We start from the raw sequence: 21,256 nt of genomic DNA, 5'->3' as shown, positions 1-21,256 counted from the left end.
CAGCAGTGAGCCTTAAGCATGATAGTTTCAACTGTAACCTCCAAATGAGGACGCCTTAAGGCTTTCTACCCTAGAAGCTGTTGCGGGAGAGTGGCAGGGGATGGATTAGTTTGAACTGACGCTGCATAGATGCTCTTTTTCTTGGCATCTCTATGCCACTGAGAGAGGCAGGATGCTGGGCTAGATAGCCAGTAAGGTATTTTTGTGAGCTCCCATTAGAACTCATTAGAGCTGGGCAGTTTTTTTAAAGTGAATAGTAAGCTCATAAAGAAATGTGGTATTCTGGTGAGACCAAAAATATTAATGAATTTGGGCAAATATTGGCAAAAAGTTCTAGTCAAAATTTTTTCTGGCTCGAGGACCATTTTTTGCAGAGCTGCTGGGATATCAGGAGCTTGAATTCCTCATTTCTTTCCCTGCCTTCTTCCAGGGGTCCCACAGCTTTCCCTATGCTCCAAACAACTTGGCATGTGCTTGTTCCTTTAACTTGCCCAGCATCATTTTGTGTTTACCTGGTGTTCCACCCTCCAGACTCACCACAAGTAGTTCTGTTCTCTTTGTGAAATGTCGCTAGGTCTTGGCCAAAGGAGCAGGCTGTTCTACTGTTCTCTCCAGTGCAGGCACTGAATATAATTTACAAGTAATTTACAGCCCACACCAGGCTTTTTAATTAGTTAGAACAGTGTTTCTGCTGTTAGCCTTGTGCATCAGGCGGGCAGGCATTGTGAATAGTGCTTTTGTTTGTATTCTGGGTTTCTTTTAACAAGGAAGTAGATTGTGGCTTTGTTCTTGTGACTGTGGAACCCAGCGATACATACTACATTACATACTATAGTGACAATATAAATTTAGAGTGGCTCTGTTGTTGATCAGCTTCTTATAAATCCCTATTCAAAGGGATTTATTTTACTCTACTTCTGCTCCCATACCTGTAAAAAGTGCCTTGTTTATCTTTGTAGCTTAGAAATGTGTTAATCACCAAGTAGCCACTGCAATTCAGTGCTTTACTGTGGGCCCCTCTACATGTGCAGATAATGGCGCAATGGGATCTAAAGCATGATCCCACAATCATGCCTCCTGCCATGCACATGTGGCATGGCAGGAAGCACAATTGTGTGGATCATGCTTTAGATCCCATTGCACCTTAGATCCCAGAGCTCCCAGCCACGGGGGTGTTGTCCATCTCCCCCCGCTCCCCAGGAGCTGCTGCTATTCCCTAGCCTTGGGGGTGCATGAAAACCCTGGGAGGGAGGGGGGCTGCAGAATCATGGCAGCCATGATCCCCCAGCCTCAGGGGTATGTGAAACCCATGACACCCCCACTCCAGGGGTTTCACAGTGGGAGCTGTGCTACTCAGCAGCTCTGAAGAGCAGGTCATTAATATGTACCGGTAGTTAATAGGTACAGATTGCTATTGCAGTCACAACATTTATTTGCCTGGAGTTTCACCTTTTGTTTTTACTGTAACTAAGGCTTTGCCTTCCTCAGGTGACTTTGAAAAGCACAAGAAGCAAGATTTGTTAGATAATATCTTTCACTGGACTATCTAGCTATAGGAGAGACGTTGGGCAAGCTTCTGGGCACAAAGTGACCTTCCCTAGTTCTGGGTAAGGAACAGATATAGCCTAAGCTGAATACCAGGTAGAAAATACTTCTGTATAAAAGTACATACCTTTTATTGACTCATCATAGGATCTGGCTGCTTAGAGTCATAAACCTGGTCTGCATATGCAGACAACCAGATTCTAGTCTAGGAGAATAAATGTAAATGCATGTCAAGTCTTGTTTTAAAAATACAGGACTACACAGAGGGTGAGATGAATGGAGAAGTGAATGGGCCTCATGGAATGGCAAGCTAGGAAACATGGCAAAATCCTCATAAAAATTGACTAGCCTGATTAAAATTCTTACTGGCCTGATGAGATGACTGGTCTGATGAGATGACTCATCCTTCTGTCCTGCATTCCTTTCCCAAAAGAAAAATTCAAGAAACTGGAGAGTGTACAAGACACTGAATAGTCTCCTCTCAGTATGTTGGGGCTGTCTCCCCAGATGGAGTGCTGCACTGGTTACATCCAGGTGTTGATTGTGGCTAGACATTGAAAAAGCTGGAAGATAGTACTGTTCATATCTCACCTAAAGGAGATGGAGTGCAGGGCCTAGAATTGTGACACTAGCCTGGCTGGCTCATTGTGTAACCTGAGAGCCACAGCAACATACCCATCCCCAAAATAATCTGTGGCAAGTCCACTGCATGGCAAAGGACACTGTGGATGTGTCTATATGAGACACTTTACTGTGCAGTAGATTAGTCTACTACTCAGTAAAGCATTACTGTCTACATGTGCTCACATTTACTGTGCAGTAAATTAGTCTACTGCACAGTTAGATACAGGTAGTAAATGAACTGCGAAGTGCAACATGTAGATACTGACTGGGAGCAAATTTGCTCCTGGTCAGTTTAGCCAGCAGGGGGCCACAGGGGACAGGGAGCTTTCTGTCCATGGTCCTGGCGCTGCTCAACTCCCAGGCTCTCTCCAGGAGCTGGCAGTTGATCAGGGCCAGGACTGGGGAGCTGTCTGCCCCATCCCTGCTCCATGCACAGAGCTAGTTGCTCTGGGGACTGAGTGGGGGCTAGGAATCCATCCCTTGCTTGTCCCCCAGAGCAGCCAGGTCTGTGCAACATGGAGCTGGCTGCTCTGAGGGACAAGTGAGGGCTAGATTCCTAGCCCCTCCCCTCCTCTGAGTAGCCAGCTCTATGCCAATCAGGGCATCTGCAAGCGAGTGCCATGATTCCTGCCCACCCCCCAAACCCCCCAAACCCCACAGGAAGCTCCCCTGCAGCTGCCCCACACCCTGGACAGCTCTCAGCAAACCCCCTGCCCATCAAGAGGCTTGCTGGCAGCTATGTGTACCCATGTGCACTGGGCAGGAGAGCTCTGCCTGCTGCAGGGGCAGCTCTCTCCTAACTCCATACACATCAAGTTCCCAATATGCATGGGGCCAAGAGACAGCTACCACTGCAGCTGGCAGAGCTCTCCTGGCCCCATGCCCACTGGGACTACCCTGTGCCCTTTGCCAGCCCCCAGGCTAGCATGGTGGGGGGGAAGGGGGAAGGAGCCTTGAACTCCCCCTGGCTGCTGCAGCGGGGCAGAGCAGGATGGGAGCAGCCCTATATCAGGCTACTCTCATTGGGAGTAAATCTGCTCCCAAGAGGGAACGCGTATAGACGTACTCCCCTGTAGGCTTACTGTGCAGTAAGCCTGCTGCGAAGTAATAGCACATGTAGACAGTCCCACTGTGTATTATTTGTACCAGGATTGATACAGAGAGATAGCTCATGTATTGTATTATTCATGAACTCAGGAAAGATACTCAATGCATGCAGTAAAAGCACCCACCCAAAGCTTTGATATAAATTTCTGTGAAGATCCTCAGTCTTCATCATAAAATGAAGAGCCACAGCTTAGACTGAGCACTGTTGCTCTTTCAGCTTCCATTTTCTCACTGGTGCCTGTAATGGCTTTGCAGGGAGACTGGAAAGCATAGAATAGCAGGTTGAGCCTTGTGGCATGCCAGGCTTAGGAGCTGGGTATGCAGTTGTCTTCAGTGGTAATCTGGGTTCAGATTCACAGGGTTTTTTTTGTGCAGACCTAAATCCTTCATTCTGGGTAAGTGGCTGTAAAGCAGCTTGCAAACAAGAATGATATATGTTCCCTTTCTGTGCTTCAGGGAACTCCTGGACATGACCTGCCGCCTTGCCAACACACTGAAGAAGTATGGAATACAAAAAGGGGACAGGGTTGCAGTCTACATGCCTGTGTCTCCCTTGGCTGTGGCTGCTATGTTGGCTTGTGCCAGAATTGGTGCTGTTCACACCGTGGTCTTTGCTGGTTTCAGTGCTGAAGCTTTAGCTGGGAGGATCAATGACTGTAAGTAAAAAGACAAAGCAAAATACTAAAAGTTGGATGTTTCCTTGGTTACAGTTGGGTGGTATATAGGGAAACAAGTTTTATGGTTATTTTGTTTTAATGAAAGTTAATTTAGATGGGGAAAAAATAAATATTTTATTTCTCCTTTCTGACCTATGGTAAATAGTGTGGGTGCAATTTGAAGCACTCAGTTAAAGAGTAATACTGTACTATGACTCTTCAGAAATCCACAGGCATTGCTAAAATTCCAGGCTAAGAACAGGTGTTGCATTTGTCCCTGGATGAGTTGTGCCTATGTTTGTTAGAATAGAAATACCCTGGATTAGTGTGTACACACATTGCCCTTCCAGTCAGAGTTTAGTGAGTGGCTGAATGTACTGCCGCTTTTCTTCCATTGATTCAATGATACAATAATATAAACATATGACATACTTTGCGATGTCCCGGGGTAAACCATTAGTACTTTTTTAGTATTTATTCCAGGACAACGGACATGGCTTCTGAATGATTTAATTTTGTCTTGGAATAAAATGTTTTTTCCCTGGACAAATACGATGTCTCTTTGCAGCCCAAGTAAGATAAAGGACTCTGAATTTGGTAGTTATTAGGTGGGGGTTTAGTAGAATTGGAAGGGGTTGAGAGATTACTCCATAGTGGAGGTAGGAGGGCATCTGGAAGATTACACTTACTTGCTTGTGGCCATGCTCTTGGATCCATTAATGTTAGTTGGAAGATTCACATTGGCTTCAGTGGTCTTTGGATGGAGGTCGAATTCTCCTCTTGTGCCTTGAAGACTGGAAAGGCCACTCCTTCAGTTACCATCATTTTAAGTAGGGTTTGCCATCGTTGTTGGGTATTAATGTTCACCGAAATTCTGAGGAGCAGTGTGAAGTATATTTTCATGACTATCCTCACCACATATTCATGACTAATTAAAGCACGGTGTATGTCATGGCAAACACCCTGATAGGTCTGCCAATTCTCTCTCTCATTAGCGGAATGCAAAGCTGTCATTACATACAATCAGGGCATCCGGGGTGGACGAATCATAGAGCTGAAGAAGACTGTGGATGAAGCTGTGAAGAATTGCCCAAGTGTCAAGCATGTCTTTGTGGCTCAAAGGACAGACAACACAGTCCACATGGGTGATCTCGATATCCCGCTTAATGAAGTACGTTGACATTATTATTTTAATCCAGGTATTTAATCCAGTGCTGGTTAGACTGCCCTGCCTTAAGGAGCTGGGTACTGTAGATACCCTGCTTGGTGTTCATGTATGAGGACCTCTGTTTTCACATAGCAGGCATTCCAGGTATTTTACAGGCATTGGCTGTACTAGGAAATCATAATTATTAGGCTGTGATCATAAATTGGGGCAACTGGTGCAGGCTACAGGAAATGCTCCCTATGGTGGATGGGTACTTTAGACAGCCAAACTTTGCATTACATCCCACGGTGGAACGCAATGCCTGGTATTTAGAAATTGCCCCCAATTTTTTCTTCCAGCAATGGTGTTCCAGAGGTTTCAGAATACCCCAAAACCATGACACCTATTGTTGCCCTGTTGTGTTCAGACATAGAATCATAGAAAATTAGGGCTTGAAGGGACCTCAGGAGGGCATCTAGTCCACTCCCCCTGCTCAAGACAGGCCCATCCCCAACTAGATCATCCACCCAAGGCTTTGTCTAGCTGGGTCTTAAAAACCTCCAAGGATGGAGATTCCACAACCTCTCTGGGTAGCCCATTCCAGTGCTTTACTACCCTCCTGGTGAGAGAGTTTTTCCTGATATCTAACCCAAACTTCCCTTGCTGCAGCTTGAGACCTTTACTCCTTGTTCTGTCATCTGCCACCATTCAGAAAAGTCTAGCTTCATCCTCTTTGGAACCACCCTTAAAGGTAGTTGAAGGCTGCTATTAAATATCCCCACTTCTCTTCTTCAGACTAAATAAGCCAGTTCCCTCAGGCTCTCCTCATAAATCATTTGCCCCAGCATCCTAACCATTTTTGTTGCCCTCAGTTGTTGACTCTCTCCAATTTGTCTACATCCTTTCTGCAGTGGGGGGCCCAAAACTAGATACAGTATTTCAGATGTAGTCTAACCAGTGCTGAATAGAAGGGAAGAATAATTTCCCTTGATTTGCTGGCAGTGCTCCTACTAATGTAGCACAGTATGCTGTTACCCTTCTTTGCAACAAGGGCACATTGTCAGCTCATATTCAGCTTATTGTTTGCTGTAACCCCCAGCTCCTTGTCTGTAGAGCTGCTGCTTAGCCAGTCGGTCCCCAGCTTGTACCAGTGCATGGGATTTTTCCATTCTAAGTGCAGGACTTTGCACTTGTCCTTACTGAACCTCATGAGATTTCTTTTGGTCCAATCCTTCAATTTGTCGAGGACTTCTGAATCCTAGCCTTACCCTCCAGTACATCTACTACTCCACCCAGCTTGGTGTCATCTGCAAACTTGCTGAGGGTGCGCTCCATCCCATCTTCCAGGTTTTTGATCAAGATACTGAACAAAACCTGGCCCAGGACTGACCCTGGGACACTCCACTTGATACTGGCTGCCAACTAGACATTGAACCATTGATTACTACCCTTTGAGCCTTATGATCCAGCCAGTTTTCTATCCTCCTTACAGTCCATTTGTCCTACCCATACTTCCTTAACTTGGTTGCAAGAATTTGTGGGAGACCGTATCAAAAGTCTTGATAAAGTCAAGGTATATCACGTCTGCTGGTTTCCCCACATCCACAGAGCCAAGTCATGCCTGACCAACCTTATTGCCTTCTATGATGACTGGCTCTGCGGATGACTTGCCCCTGCTGAATTGCTGCTGACTGTTCCTAATCACCTTTTTCTCCTCCAAGTGCTTAGAAATGGATTCCTTGAGGATCTACTCCATGATTTTTCCAGGGACTGAGGTGAGGCTGATCAGTCAGTAGTTTCTTTGATTTTCCTTCTTCCCTTTCTTAAAGATGGGCTGTATGTTTACCCTTTTCCACTTATCTGGGACCTCTCGCAATTGCCACAAGTTTTCAAAGATAATGGCCAGTGGCCCAACCCCCTCAGCACCCTTGGATGCATTGTGTCTGGCCCCATGGATTTATACACAGCCAACTTTTCTAAATAAATTCTAACCTGTTCTTTTGCCACTGTTGGCTGCTCACCTCCTCCCCAAACTGTGCTACCAGGTGCAGTAGTCTGGTGCTTGCCTGTGAATGAATGAAAAAAGCATTGAGTACTTCAGTATTTTCCACATCATCTGTCACTGGGTTGTCTTCCCCATTCAGTAAGGGACCCAGAATTTTCCTGATCTTCCTTTTGTTGCTTCATTTGTCCAAGTTTCCACTTGTTGTAAGCTTCCTTTTTGTGTTTTAGCTCACTGAACAGTTCCCTGCTAAGCCAAGCTGGTTGCCTGCCATACTTGTTCATCTTCCTGCGCATCGGGACAGTTTGTTCCTGCACCCTCAGTAAGGTTGCTTTAAAATAGAACCAGCTCTCCTGGACTCCTTTTCCCTTCAAACTGGCCTCCCAGGGGATCCTGCCCATCAGTTCCCTGAGTGAATAGAAGTCTGCTTTTCTGAAGTCCAAGGTCCTTATTCTGCTGCTCTCCTTCCTTCCCATGTGGTTCAGTCAAACTTGGTAAAATATTGTCTATGCTGTGAAACTGGACATTAATTTTGCAGAAGTAGACAAGACCCAAGAAAGGCTTGGTGTAATTATTCTTTTTTCCTGGGGAATGATTTTGTGGGACTATTTACAACCTATATAGGCTGGTGGAGGAGGGATCACTCATTAAAATGTGCACCTGGGATCATATAGCTTGAGGCAGGGGTAATTGTGTCAGTTTACCAGTAGCAATAAACAGACAGCACTAGTTGCATTCAGTGCTGGAAACCATCATTTGGACATTAAAGATATTGAGGAGCTAAAACTCACTTTCCAAGTCAGTTGGTGTTCCAGTGAAGTAGGAGCAAACAACTGCTAGATGCTAACAGTACAATTTAGACAGGAAGAACTTGTTTTATTGGTTAGGTGTTGCCTTAATCCTTGAATAAACTGAAGCAGAGGTGGCTTCTGAAGTCTGCAGGTAACTTGAAACTGCAATTAAGAAATGTGAACCTTGAATCCTTGAATGCAGTTGTCTGGTGTTAACTCTTTCAGTGCTGATCAGTATAGCGGAAACATCCAGCTAATATATTTATCCCACAACCTAAAACTGCCTCAGGGTGCTGAAAGCCCTCACTCCCCCCTTCTTCATTGCCAGTGACTTCCAGCTTCATTCGGCAGTGGTGCAGTGATCTGTTTTAATACAAAAATCTGAGATACATTGAGAATGTGGAGACAGGATGAAAGAAGTTGAACTCTCTATTAAATAGCACAGGGATATTATGCTTTAACTCACTATTTTAATTGAACTGAAGCTACTACAGATTTGCTCATCTTCTACACTTGATACCACTGGAGCCAGTGGGCCTTGCTGTAGACTTAGGAGCACATGGAACTTGGCCATGGTACCAAAACTCAGGCAAGTCAGTCTGACTATGCTGTGAAAACATGAATGCAGATGAGATCTCTAACTTGCCCAGGGTGTAAGACTTAGTTTTGATTTTACCCACTGTTACTATTTTAATATTTGTTAAATGCTCACAAACACTTGGAACTAAATGTAGGCTCTGAATAGTGGTTAGTTGTAAGGCCAAATTACCCTATAGTGTTTCACAAGCACTCACAACTGATCACTGAGATGTCCTCAGATAAACACATAGTTCAGTGATTCTCAAATATTTTGCTGTCTTGAGTCTGATTAGTCATACATCTGTGGAACCATTGTGTGCCAGTTGTATGCCCATAGTTAAATGGGGCAATGACTTACCCTGCCTCTGCTACTCCACAGTAACTGTCCCTGTGCCCACAATTACTCCATGATGAGGGCTAGCCTGGAGGCTTGTCCTTGAACAAAATATGGCTGAGTGAGTCTGGGTTAGCTTTCTCTGCAGCATAATTTCAGGCACTGGGACAGTTTCCAGAAAGCTGAGGCATGGTAAGTCCCTGGTCCCTATTAATTGGGGGCATATGGAAGAATTGTGGGATTGGGGGAACTAGGGGCCATAGGAGTCTTGTGACCCCACTCGTAACTGCCACGTCCCTACTTGGCATTACAACCCCTAGGTTGTGGACCATAAGCCTAAACAATTTGAGGGAAGTCTTTCTTCACCTAGAATAGCACAGTGTCTCAGGGAAGTAGGTTGCCTCTCTGTTTTTACAGACAGTTGTTGAATATTTGGAATATATCATGATTGCTACAGGCTTGTATACACCCAAGGAAGATGCTGGAGGTTGTCACCCAGGCTGGAAAATGTTTTCTGAGCAATAATTGTTTTTATGTCTGTCAAATTACTTGAGTCTTTAGGGCAGGGGTGGGTAAAATGGCAGATCTGGTTGGCAGCTGGACTCCATTTCCCAGCAGCTGCTGCCTGCATCACTGCATCCCATTAACTTGGAGACCCCAAAGGAGCAGGGCTATGACAGTGTGGGGGCCAGGCTTTCCACAGGGGGTAGCCCAAGGAGTGCTGGCAGGGTGGACAGCTGGACTGGGAGCTGCTCTGGCATTGGGGCTTGGATTTTGTAGCAGTGACAGCATGGTCCAGAGCCAGACTAGAGCTGTGATCTGCTGCCCACATGTCCCACTGGGGCAGAGCCGCAATTCACTGCCTGCATACTCCCGCCCAGGGCATGCAGGCAGTGGATCGCAACTCTGCCCTGGATCCAGGCCCTCCTGCTACAGTTGCAATATCCCGGCTCCAGCCCTGAAGTAGCTCTCTGCCCAGCTGTCCACCCTGCCAGTGCTGCTTGGGCCAGTCTCTGTGGAAACCTGGGCCCCTCACTGTCATGGCTCTGCTCATTCTGGAGTCTTCTTGGAAACTGGCTGCAGTGATATGGGCAGGGGCTGCTCAGAAATGGAGCCTGCCATGGGCTGAATCCAGCCCATGGGCTGGACTTTGCCCACCCCTGCCTTAAGGGGATGTTGTTCCACTGCGTTAAAGCTGTTGCATGAGTTGATACATCATATTAAGCTCTGGAGTTAGAGGAGCGTGCATTTCTTTGAACTGATGAACTGGTATTTTGAACTGATGTTTGGTATTTACAAAAATTGCAAGTGGATTTATAGTCAGAGTTATGCTAACTTGCATGTGCCAGTTTGCTGGAGCCTTGTAGTCCTATGTTGCAGGCTGTTTGGAGCTGCCTATGCAAGTGGAAGGAAAGGAAGGCACGAATAAGAGAATCTCTGTTTGCAACAAGGAAATGGCATTTGACAATAGACCACAATTACTTGCTGGAGGATTACAGCAGTTTGTAAAGCTGGTGAGAAAACAAGCATGTACCAGTGCCACACTTTGCTATCCAACTGATTCCAAAGGAAAGAAGCAGAAGTGGAAAGAGCAGGACAGGCACAAAAGGAACAGGCTTTAAGCCATGAGCCAGTAAAAGCAAAGTTATCATGTAAGCAAGTGAAGCTCCCACCGTGTTTCGAACAGGGTTCATACACACTGGATGTAGTCCTGATTGGTGCCCTTGCTAGATTTTGGTTTTATTAGTCATTTGAATAACAAAACATTTCATTCTAAATTGTCTCCCCAAAAACACCTGATCCTAATGTTTTTGTCACTGGTTGGCAGGATATGTTTGTCTCAGCTCTTAGGTCTCTGCACCCTTAAAAGAAGTTAATGTCTGTCTTTCATCCAGAATAAACTGAGCTTGATCCATCCACTGGCATGAATCAGTGATTATCTGCTTCACTTTCATGCAGGGTTCAAGTGTTAGATAACAAGATGACTCATTGAAACCTGTCAATAAAATCCTCCTCCACTAATTATTACTCTGCTTCCAATGCACTCTGAACACTGTGCTTAGCTGGTGGTTTATTCTTGAAGTGATATCTAAGAATTAGGTTGGCTTTCTCACATCTAATTTGCCAGAATCCATATAAACAAAACAGAGAGAGAAAGTGAACGAAGTCCAGGGTGTGGTTTAATTCAGAACAAGAAATCAATGACAAGGGGAGTGCCCCAGAGTTCCAGAGAAGAAAGGAAATTAGGACATTCAAATCAGTTGAAAGGTTGGATCTTTCTTATGTTGGATCTGGAACAAGCAGAGTACACATGGACCATCTAATGAGATCTCAAGCTGAATATTCCCTGATATTAAGTGGACTGTGAGCAGCATACTGTTCCAGTGGTGCCCAACCTTTTCACCCCATGGGCTGGATAAGCAGTGCCAGGTTGGTCTGTGGGTTAGATCTGGCCTCTGGATCTGATCCAGGGCATGCTGCTGGTCCAGCTGCATGGGGCTGGCCTGGCTGGGGCTTAGGCATCCAGCTATGTGGCAACAGCCCAGCCAAGGCCCACTCCAGCCACATGGAGCTTGGAAATTTGGTGGCAGAGTAGTGGTAATGTGAATTGCCACCATTCCCCCACTGCTAAATTTCTGGTCCTGTAGGGAGCCTTATGGGCCAGATGACATGGCTCCATAGAACAGATCCAGCCCATGGGCTGGGGCTTGAGCGCCCCTGCTATATTCAATTTGTGCTCCAGGTTTGTGGAAGTACCATTTGTTCCTACTGTGGAACCATCCATTTTCCATTTCATTTTAAGGAAGGTGACTGGCAGCCTACAGGTTCCATTTACCAAGGGCCAAATTCTGTCCTCACCCTTCATAATACTGAGCAGGTAAGGCTGTTGCAATCCAGCCCTGGGATGTTAGTACTGACTTCTCTGCTTGAACTTGGAAATTGGAGGGCTGACCCTAATGAAAGAAAAGAAGAAGCAGGGAATGAGTCTGCAGAGGCCTAAAACCCCTCCCCACTGCTTACTCATTTAACTTCTTGTCTGAATTTATGAATCAAGGAGGGCCATAAATTTGGTGATAACTTGAGTTAGTGCTGATCCAGCTACTTTCCCCAGTGAAGTCAGGGGGTGGGATAAAGCTAAGTCTCCATTCACTACCCACTTACTTGCTCCAGGGAGGGAGCAGACAGGCCAGTACCCCTGTGACTTCTGCCTGCCCATGCCCAAAGTCAGAGTTACTCACCTAGGGATTTAAGAGACCTCTGCAACCTGCTTGTTTCCTTGTACAAGTGAAAGGTCAGGCCAGATTCTGCCCCCTGGCCTTTGCAATGGCCTCTGTTGAGAGTTCTAACTCCAGAACTCCTTTGGCTTTTGGGAGAATGGAAATAAGAAGGTAGCCAGGTCTGCATTTGGAAAGGGAGGAATAAGGCATAAAGGATCATTCACTGCTCTCCATCTTTTCATTTACAACAAATACCAAACTTCATGGGCATGCCTGCATTCCGTTGGACTGCTAAGGAGCATTGCACTGAGACACTCCACTCTCCCTGGCCCTTTTACTTCTGCCCAGGCTGCAGTCCTGCGTGTATCTAATGCCAAGAATCTGCCATGTAAGTGCTTTTGGGTCTGTGCCCAAGGCATGCTTGGTCCTTTTCACAATATCAGGCATGCTCATAGGAGCCACTGTAAAGGAAGCTGCCTGGCATTTTTTCAGCACGTAGTGCATGTAATGCAGGAGCAAGTGGGCACGACATATTTCCACTGTGCTGCTTCCTTGTGTAGTCTGATTCAGGTGGATCTGCTTTATACCCAGGCTGTCTAACTTCTAAGTGGCTGGTGACTGCATGTCATGCAAGCTGCAGTAGCAGGGGCCACATTAGTGCAAGCAGCAGGCCCTTAGGCCACAGCCTTCCCTCCCCCACCACAAGTTGTACTGATGCCATGAGCTGTGCCACCCCACACCATAGGATGGGAGCAGGAAGTGAAAGCTGCTGAAAGTGGGAGCTTAGAGTCCCTAGCTGCAGCAGAGAAAGAAAGGAATAGTGGCCATGTAGAAGCCTGGGGGGCTACATGCAACAGTGTAGGGACTTTGGCTGGGTACCCACTGGATAGGGGCAATAATGACTTCCTGTTGCTGCTGTGATTGCAATTGTGATCATATGGCTGCTAGCAGCAGCTGCTTTCTGTTATTTATTATTTAAGGCAGTATGATGACACCTGATGCCTGCGCACCACCGGCACCACCTTTTCTATGGTACTGGTCACAGGTTAACCCCTTGTGGGCTGTGTGTGGCCTCCTGACTGCCAGTTGGACAGCCCTGCTCTGTACCTGATGTAACCAGAAAAGGGCCCACAGTCCTTTCTGCAGCCAGAAAATGGAAGCTGACAGTGGGAAATCCCAAGTATGATTTAAAATTAAAATAGAGCTGTCACTTAATGACCTTCCAGTTGCTACAAAGTGTGGCTTATGATGGGAATCACACTAGGGTTTTCTGTCAGACACTTTTATCCTCCCAAGGACTTGATTGTGTTTTTTTCTTTAATACAGGTTTTGTTCATTTGTTATCTTCTGACACTTGGGTGTGAGAGATGCATGAGACTAAAGAACAGCTACAGCATCTGTCCCCATGACCTTATAGGGAGTAAGTGTCCTGTGTACACAGGACCAGGTTCTATTCTCCCTATTAGGCAAGTAAGGATCCTAAGTGCAATTCTATTCCACCTTGTTTAAATCCTGAAAATACATGAATGGATTTAGTTTGGTAACACATGGTCTTTATACCTTTAAGACTAAGTCACAAAAAAACATCAAAAGGAGGAGGACCCCCTCATCTTTTGCATTAACAGTTTTTCACGGGCTTGAGCAGGATGGAATAGAATCACATTTAAGTGCCTCAGTCCTCTTACCTGCTTCTTGATGGAATAGAATCTGGCCCATGATGCCCCTGCAGCTTCTGTCAGTGCCCAGGGAAACAGACAGTGCATATCATCTGAGCAGCCACCTTGACTGCTCCTGTGCTCTAGCATTTTCAATCCAATTCTCCTTGCTTTTTGCTAGTACAACTTCTGCCAAGTCTTTCTGGAGAAAGCCATGACACCAGCTGAAGACATGCCAGTTCTTTTATGCATAGCCCAGACACAGCTGAGTTTCACCAAAGGATTTGCTATGAGAGGTTAAAGGGCTTTTTGTGTTGTTTCTCTTTTCTTAGGAGATGGCCAGGGAGGCTCCTGTATGCGTTCCTGAAAGTATGGACAGTGAGGACATGCTCTTCATGCTTTATACCTCTGGAAGCACAGGAAAACCCAAGGGGATTGTTCATACCCAGGCTGGATATCTGCTGTATGCTGCTCTGACGCACAAGGTACCACTACCATGTTATCTCTGTCAAAAGAGTATTTGTGCTGTTTCAGCATGGGCATGGGGAAACATTTGTTTCTTTGATTAAGTCCATGGTGGTGCATTTGTCAATTGTTTGATGTGTTGCATGCAGTCGAGTTGAAAGGTGTGTGAAAGCATATTAATAATTAAATTGCCTCCATTTGCTGCCAGGAAGCATGCTGCCATGCAAATCAGCTCCCTGTGTTTGTAAGGAATCCAGATGATGCAGTGATTCCAGCTGGGTCTTTTCAATTCATTGGTTACTCCTAAAGTGTCTTTTTGTGACACTTGTCTGCTGAAGGACAAAACTGTACAAGCACTAATTTTTTGCCTCTGCCACTGATATGCTGGGTGGCATTGGGCAGGTTCTTTAACTCCTCTTCTGCAGAAGCAAGATGGACCTTATAATACCTTCCCAGAGCAGGTGTTGTGTGGCATATGGTTGGCTGTGGGATGCAGAACCTTTGTGTTGTAGAATAATAAATGACTGTATAATGAAGGTTCTGTACCCACAGAGATAGCACAGTTCAAACACATTAATTTCTATAGCTAGCTACCCTCAAGGCAGTGATGCAATCAGCCTTATGGCCACCTATCTCTGACTTCCAAGTTCAAGATCAGTTGTCCAGCTACAGTTAGAGTAACTAGAGGCAGTCTTTTATGTAAGCTTTGAGGAGGGCTTAGAGGTCACATCTTTGGAGCCACAGCAAGATGCATTAACCACTCTGCCTCTGTGTCCTTACCCCTACTGATACTTATCTTTTCCAAGAGATTTGTGGTGTTCTCAGTCCAGAGGTAGCTGTTCAGAAAATTTGAGGATCAGCCTTTCAAGCTGCAGGACTGAAGTGTTTCACTTGCTCTCTGAGACATGTGAGAGTTGCATGTCAGCTCTTCTTAGATGGCAGCTATATGAGGCATAGGCTTTGATGGGTCTTCTTTCTGCTCAGTCCAGAAAGAAAGTTCTTGGCTTTGGTCTGTCACTACAATGTCCCGCTTGCTCCCCCTCTACCTCTGCCTGCTCCCCTGGATCTGAGAATTTCCTGAAAAAAAAAAAAAAAAAATTTCTGGCAGGGCATTGGCAGTGCCCTTGTCTCTCCTGGTTTTATCTGTGGCATTTAATTGTATGTTTTTGATGTTCTAGATTTTGTTCCTTGTTGGAGTATGTGAGGATTTGAAGTAACAATTTTGGGGAATCCTTGGGTTAAGAACTGCCTGTGAATGTGGTGGGCTGAAACTAATGCCCCAGGAGGCCCCTGTAGTCTTATGTTTCTATTTGTCTCTTTGGGTCATTTTGTCACTTATGCTTGCTGTGACAGGGGGCCATCTCACAGCCAGTCCAATTGTTGGCCCGCCCACCTGTCTAGGGTAGTCTGCCCACCTGTCTCACCTTTGATGCAACTCTAAAGTAGTTGTTTATAAGGTGGGAGGCTGACCAATTAATGCTTGATGCCAAGGGCATAATACACAGCTCTGTACCATCCCTACAGTGTGTCCCACATTTCACAGATGGCATCACTATGTGGCCCCCCACTGGGCCTCACTCTATACCTGCCTGATGTTCAGACCCCACCTGGATCCCTCTTCCTCAGGCAGTCTACTCTCCACCCTCATTCTGGGCATCAAAACTCCCTAAGCCCGTTTTTCTTGTGGCAGTGGCCCCCTCTGGGACCTTTGGCCTCACTGGCCCTGGCCTTGCCTCTAGGCCAGTCAGGACTCCTGGCCTCTATCTCTGGCTGTCCCTTGCAGTAGATGCTCTGGCCCTTTGACCGGTCTGGTCCTGGCCCCACCATGGGCCAGTCAAGGTTACTTTGGGTAGGTTACTGAGCCACTCGCCCTCAGTCTCCCATACAGGTCCGCCTTCTCGGGCCCCTCTAACCAGCTCACTTAATCACTAAGCCAGCCTGTGCACAGTCCTTCAGGCCTGCCCACGCGGACCCTACACTACGTGGCCCACTCACTCTCGCACACCTCGTCACTGTGGCCACTAGGCCTTATACCCCTTGGGCCTCAGGTGTCTGATGACATGCCTAGACCCATGAACGGTGCATGCCCCCAGCAGCTGGGGGGGCATGGCTGCGCTGGCAGCAGCAGGAGCACGGAGCTCCCGCAGACTCCGCTGGCACTGTTGGGGGCGAGCACCAACGAAGGGTCGGCGACTAACCACAGGCAGCGCCAGCAGCATTGGCGGAAGCCAGCGGCGATCGTGGACTGTCCGCAGACACCGCAGGTGATGTCGGCAGCAGGGTGGCAAGTGGTGACCACCTGCAGGTACCACTGACAGTGTTGGCAGCACCTTTTTGCAGGGGGTGCACCACCACGCTCAGGGGATGCACATGCACCCACATGCACCCCCCCACACATTGTCCCTGCTTAGACCCCTCACCTGTCCTCTCTACAGGGTAACCCACCAGGTCATGGGGGCTGAGGTTATAAGGTGCCCCATACTCACCTTTCACTGGGGAGGCACAGGTGTGACATTTCCTGGAGACCACCCTGCCACAAGCAGCCCCACCACACCATCCTCACCATCAGGGTGTAGTTTTAGGTCACTCCCCAGGACCAGGAACCTCCTCCATCACCAGAGCTCCTACCCTGATCTCCAGCTGGCCAGTGTTACTATCGTGGCATCCCTACAGCAACTGCTGGTTCTGCCCTGAGGGCCTGGGTTTATATTGAGGCTGCCCAGCCCCATCCTCCAATCCAGAAACCCTCTTGTGGTCATGTGACCGCCTTGTTGGGCCACACTGCACCTGCCAGCTACTCCACAGCCTGTTTAAGCCTCTTAAAGTGGCAGGCACCAAAGGTGCCCTGCCACGGCTGCCCTGTTCCATCTTTTTTGCTGGCTGAATTGAAGTAACCAATGCAACGGAGCATGTGTCAGTTCCTTTATACTGAGCTTTCAGCTTTTTACTGAGAATTCAAATTCTCTATGCATTTTTGCAGTATGTCTTTGACTACCAGCAAGGTGATATCTTTGGCTGTGTGGCTGATATCGGCTGGATCACAGGACACAGCTATGTTGTGTATGGACCACTCTGCAATGGGGCCACCTCTGTACTGTTTGAGAGCACGCCTACGTACCCTGACCCAGGTGAGGAGTAATGGCCAAAGCTTTACATAGGCACCTATGGGAACATTATAGGACAGAAGGCAGTTTAGGAACTGATTGGGACTGACCTGGCTGCCTTAGTGGATGTGTCCTGCTCACTTTCTTATAGTCATGTGTGTAGTAGGCTAGCTGGCAAAGGCTTGCAGCAGACTACACACTCCAAACTGGAGGAGTCTGCAGGCTGATGGGGACTCAAGTCTGCTGCAGGCAGTCAGGAGTGATTGTAGGCTGCCTAAGAGAACTGGACCAGCTGCAGAGGATGATTAGCTAGAGATAGGAAGTTAAAGGATCATAGGGAGAGGAGCCATGGGTTGGAGACAGAGGGGAAGTTTGGCTTGTAGTGATGGCAGAACTGAGCCAAGGACTCTCCCAGGGTCTGGCAAAAGACCCAGGGATGCAATGCTGGAAACAGGAGTACTGTGAGGCCAGGAGGGGCAACTTATGTAGGAGGGAGAAGGAATACTGTACTTTGGTGTTGAGGGAGCAGCATGAAGCCAGTAGCACCCTCTTGGGGCCTGTGGAGAGGCCTCAGATCTGTGAGTTGTCTTGTATGGGCTGTGTTTAAGGGTGTTTTGAGTACTCCTTTTATGTTGATTCTTGTGCGGTCAGGGTGCCCAGGGATAAATGTACAGTATGACAGACGAGGTGCTTGGTTGAGTGTTAACCCGAAACCTGCCCTCAGGGCCTGAAGGCTGGTTTCTGCTTCCAGGTCCCCAGAGACGGTTGTCCAGGATGCTGACCTTCTTACTGAGCCCCTACTGGAAAAACTGCAACTGGTGGTGCCAGTGACAGAGGTGCCCTGGGTGCGCCAAGGATGGTTCTGGCCCACATCACCTGTATTGGGGACCTCCTGGACTATGCCAAGCAAGAGTGGGCAGTTCCCTTTGTGCTGGCCTGGTGCATGAAGCTGCCCACGCTGTGTGCACCCTGCTGCCTATTCCAGGAGGTCAGGGCTGCCCTGCCTCCCGTTGCCCTTGCCTACATAGACCATATCCTGCACAAGGGCAGTCCCTGCCCCCCTGGTGTCCCCCAGTCCTCTGGAGCTTGTTGTGGGGCTCCTGCCTCGTCCAGCCCCATAGTGTTCCCCACCTCACCATCTTAGCAGGCTGGGGACACAAAGCTGGTCTGCTTTTGAACCACCCACCACCACCAGCTCTATACGCTCATGCTCCACACCATCCATCATCCTGTCCTCACATCCTGCCCAGACAACAAGTGGCGGGACACCCTGGGTGGGAGTGAGGGTCCCTGGGGACAATACTGTATTCCACCTGTATCCTGTGAGCCACTGGGGACCTCAGCTGGTGGCTCTCCACAGAGCCATCACCACAGGCATGTATCTGGCATGGTTCACAGACCCCCCCCCACCCCTCCGATACCTACCCCTTTTGTGAGCAGAGGGAGACCCTGGTACAAGCCTACGTGGAGCCTACCAGGGCAAGCCTACCCTGCACTGCCTTCTCCAGAACCTCCTGTTGAGGTTCTGGCTGCACTTTTCCCCTCATCTGTTCATTTTTGCACTCCAGGTCTGTGGCCCCAGCAAGTCATGGGACCTCCTGGTCAACATCCTCCTGGCCCTGGCCAAGCTAGTCATGTATCTTCCCAGGAAGGAGGCTCTGGCTGGGAGGCTCCCTGGAGACTGGGGGGCTTCTTTCCTTGCTCTATTTCATTCCCATCTCTGGGCAGAGTATCAGTGGGCAGTGTCCACTGGCTACTTGGACTTGTTTGGGGGCCAGTGGGCACTGTCTGGTGTGCTCTGCTCAGTGTCCCCCCTTGGCACACTAGTTATTACTCTTGACCTCCATTCCTGTCCTTGTTTTCATTATTATTTGTCCCAAGTCATCTGTAACACATTGTTAGTGGCCCCCAGTACTAAAGGGGGCTTATAATTTCTTTGGTGGGCCTGGCTCCATGACTTTTCCTGACATGTTAAAAGTCCTGTGCAGCCAGGTTGCTCAGGAATAAATGTACAAAGTGAGAGATTTAAGGTGACTGGTTAAGATAAGTATTAATCCCAAACCTGCTACAATGTGATTATTAAAAAAAGTATGTACTAAGGGTAATAAAGATGTCATCAGCATTGTACTCTAGATACTGCAAGTGGCTCCTGTACATTCTGTTGACATTCATGTTCAGCATTTGCAACAATAGCTTTGTTTTGTAAACAGCTTGATTAAAGGTGACTCTTGGGGATTTTGCAGGTCGTTACTGGGAAACTGTACAGAGGCTAAAAATTAATCAGTTTTATGGAGCACCGACTGCTATCCGTCTGCTGTTGAAATATGGTGATCAGTGGGTGAAGAAGTATGACCGATCGTCCTTAAAAACCCTGGGGTCAGGTGAGAACCACTGGAAACTTGTGTGAAAGGAATTGTAGAACCACAGCCTTGGCAGATAACAATGGAGGCAGCTCTGCTGAGATCAGTGAAGCCAGGATGGCTTAACCCAGCTGCGGTTTGGCTCAGAGTAGATGTTCTTTCACGCACCTGTCACTTATGGTGGTTTAGTTACTAAGTGAGAAGGAAAAGCACTTAAAACTAAGGCAGTTAATAACCCAGACTTATACCTTATCTCTGAGATTCCTTTAGCAAGAGTAGCATTCATCAGAAAAAGATACCAGACAAATTCAGTGGCCTGAAGAGCATAATTTAGAGCAATAGACATTCTCAAGCTGGACCAACCTATGGGCTTTCTGTACCACTATGGCAAGGAGCCTGGCAAGGACAAGGATGAGGACACCCCTCCCACACTGCACTTATGTGCATGTATGGATGCATCCCAGACCCAGAAGTTCACCAAAGAGACCACTGTGGATGCATGCCTATTGGTTGTTCTTAGGCTGACTGCAGGCTTGAGAGCAGGCACAGAGGGATAAGTTTGGAGTTGCCTGAGTGTTGTATTTCCAGATTTGGAGTGTGCCTTGAGATACAGGTGGGAGGGATGTGGGTGGGAGACATCCTTGCCTTTAGCGGCTGCTGCTGAGGTGTAGGCAAGGCCCAAATGGCCCCCCCTGCATTATCACAGTTGTGGTTTTCTGAAGATCCTCAAGTTACCTTCCATTACTTTTCTGTGCTGTTCCCCAGTCCAAGGAAATAGTGGTGAACCTTCTAGCTGTGCTATTGTGTGTGCCCATTAGGCTTCTTTTCACGTCTCAGCCAAATATTAAGAAAAGTTAGTAGCTGCAGACCAGTTGCTATAATTATAAACCTGCTGTCATGCAGTCCACATTCAGGGGGTGCTGATGGGATAGTGCTCTGCATAAAGGTGCTTTCACCAGAATTCACTCCTTTTTCTTTGCTGTTTTGGCTTTAGTGGGAGAACCAATTAACCATGAAGCTTGGCAGTGGTTCCACAAAGTAGTGGGAGATAGCAAATGCACCCTTGTGGACACCTGGTGGCAAACAGGTAATCAGCATGATACTGGGGTTGGTGGCAAAGAAGGGACAGGAAAAATGATCGTGGTTAGAAAATGGTTTGAAATGGTGGTGTGCAACTATTTGACCCGCAGGCCAGATGAGTGGCATAGGGCTGGTCCTTGGGCTGGATCCGCTGAGACTGATCCAGTGTGGGGTTGGTGCATTGGATCCAGCTGTGGGCCAGCCTAGCTCTGCACACTAGATCTGGTCATGGAGTGACCCCAGATGTGAAGCAATGCCACATACCAGAGCAATCTGCTTGTGGGGTTGCACCATCAAGCCTCCTCACAGGTATTTGGCAGTGGGGAAGCAGTGGCAGAGTTAATTGCCATGGCTGCTACTGCTCCCCTACCACCACATTTCTGGACCAGTGAGGAGCCACGCAGGCTGGATAACATAGCCCCATGGGCCAAATGCAGCATGTGGGCTGGAGGTTGAGCACCACTGGTTTAAAATGGTCTATTTCATTTGGAAACATTTTCATGAAAATATTTTGTCCAGGTTCTTGAATACGAGTTACTTTATTTGTTACTCTCTTGCATACTCTTTTGTGCTTGGGCTCTCAGGTCAC

The 21,256-nt window shown here is 47.5% G+C and overlaps 1 protein-coding gene across 1 annotated transcript in view; it reads left to right on the top strand.

Annotated features, from left to right (window-relative positions):
• Positions 1-21,256, top strand: part of ACSS1 (acyl-CoA synthetase short chain family member 1) — a 64,727-nt gene that overhangs the window by 24,379 nt on the left and 19,092 nt on the right. Inside the window, exons 3-8 of the mRNA XM_025209289.1 lie at positions 3,733-3,932; positions 4,928-5,103; positions 13,991-14,143; positions 17,104-17,251; positions 19,471-19,608; positions 20,582-20,674. Coding sequence (XP_025065074.1) covers positions 3,746-3,932; positions 4,928-5,103; positions 13,991-14,143; positions 17,104-17,251; positions 19,471-19,608; positions 20,582-20,674 — 895 coding nt within the window. The 5' untranslated portion in view covers positions 3,733-3,745. The remainder of the gene's footprint in view (positions 1-3,732; positions 3,933-4,927; positions 5,104-13,990; positions 14,144-17,103; positions 17,252-19,470; positions 19,609-20,581; positions 20,675-21,256) is intronic.

The sequence above is a fragment of the Alligator sinensis genome, unplaced genomic scaffold (assembly GCF_000455745.1).
Source record: "Alligator sinensis unplaced genomic scaffold, ASM45574v1 scaffold239_2, whole genome shotgun sequence".
Classification (NCBI taxonomy): Eukaryota; Metazoa; Chordata; order Crocodylia; family Alligatoridae; genus Alligator; species Alligator sinensis.
Note: the sequence above shows the minus strand (reverse complement) of the source record. Positions and strands in the feature narration are given on the sequence as shown.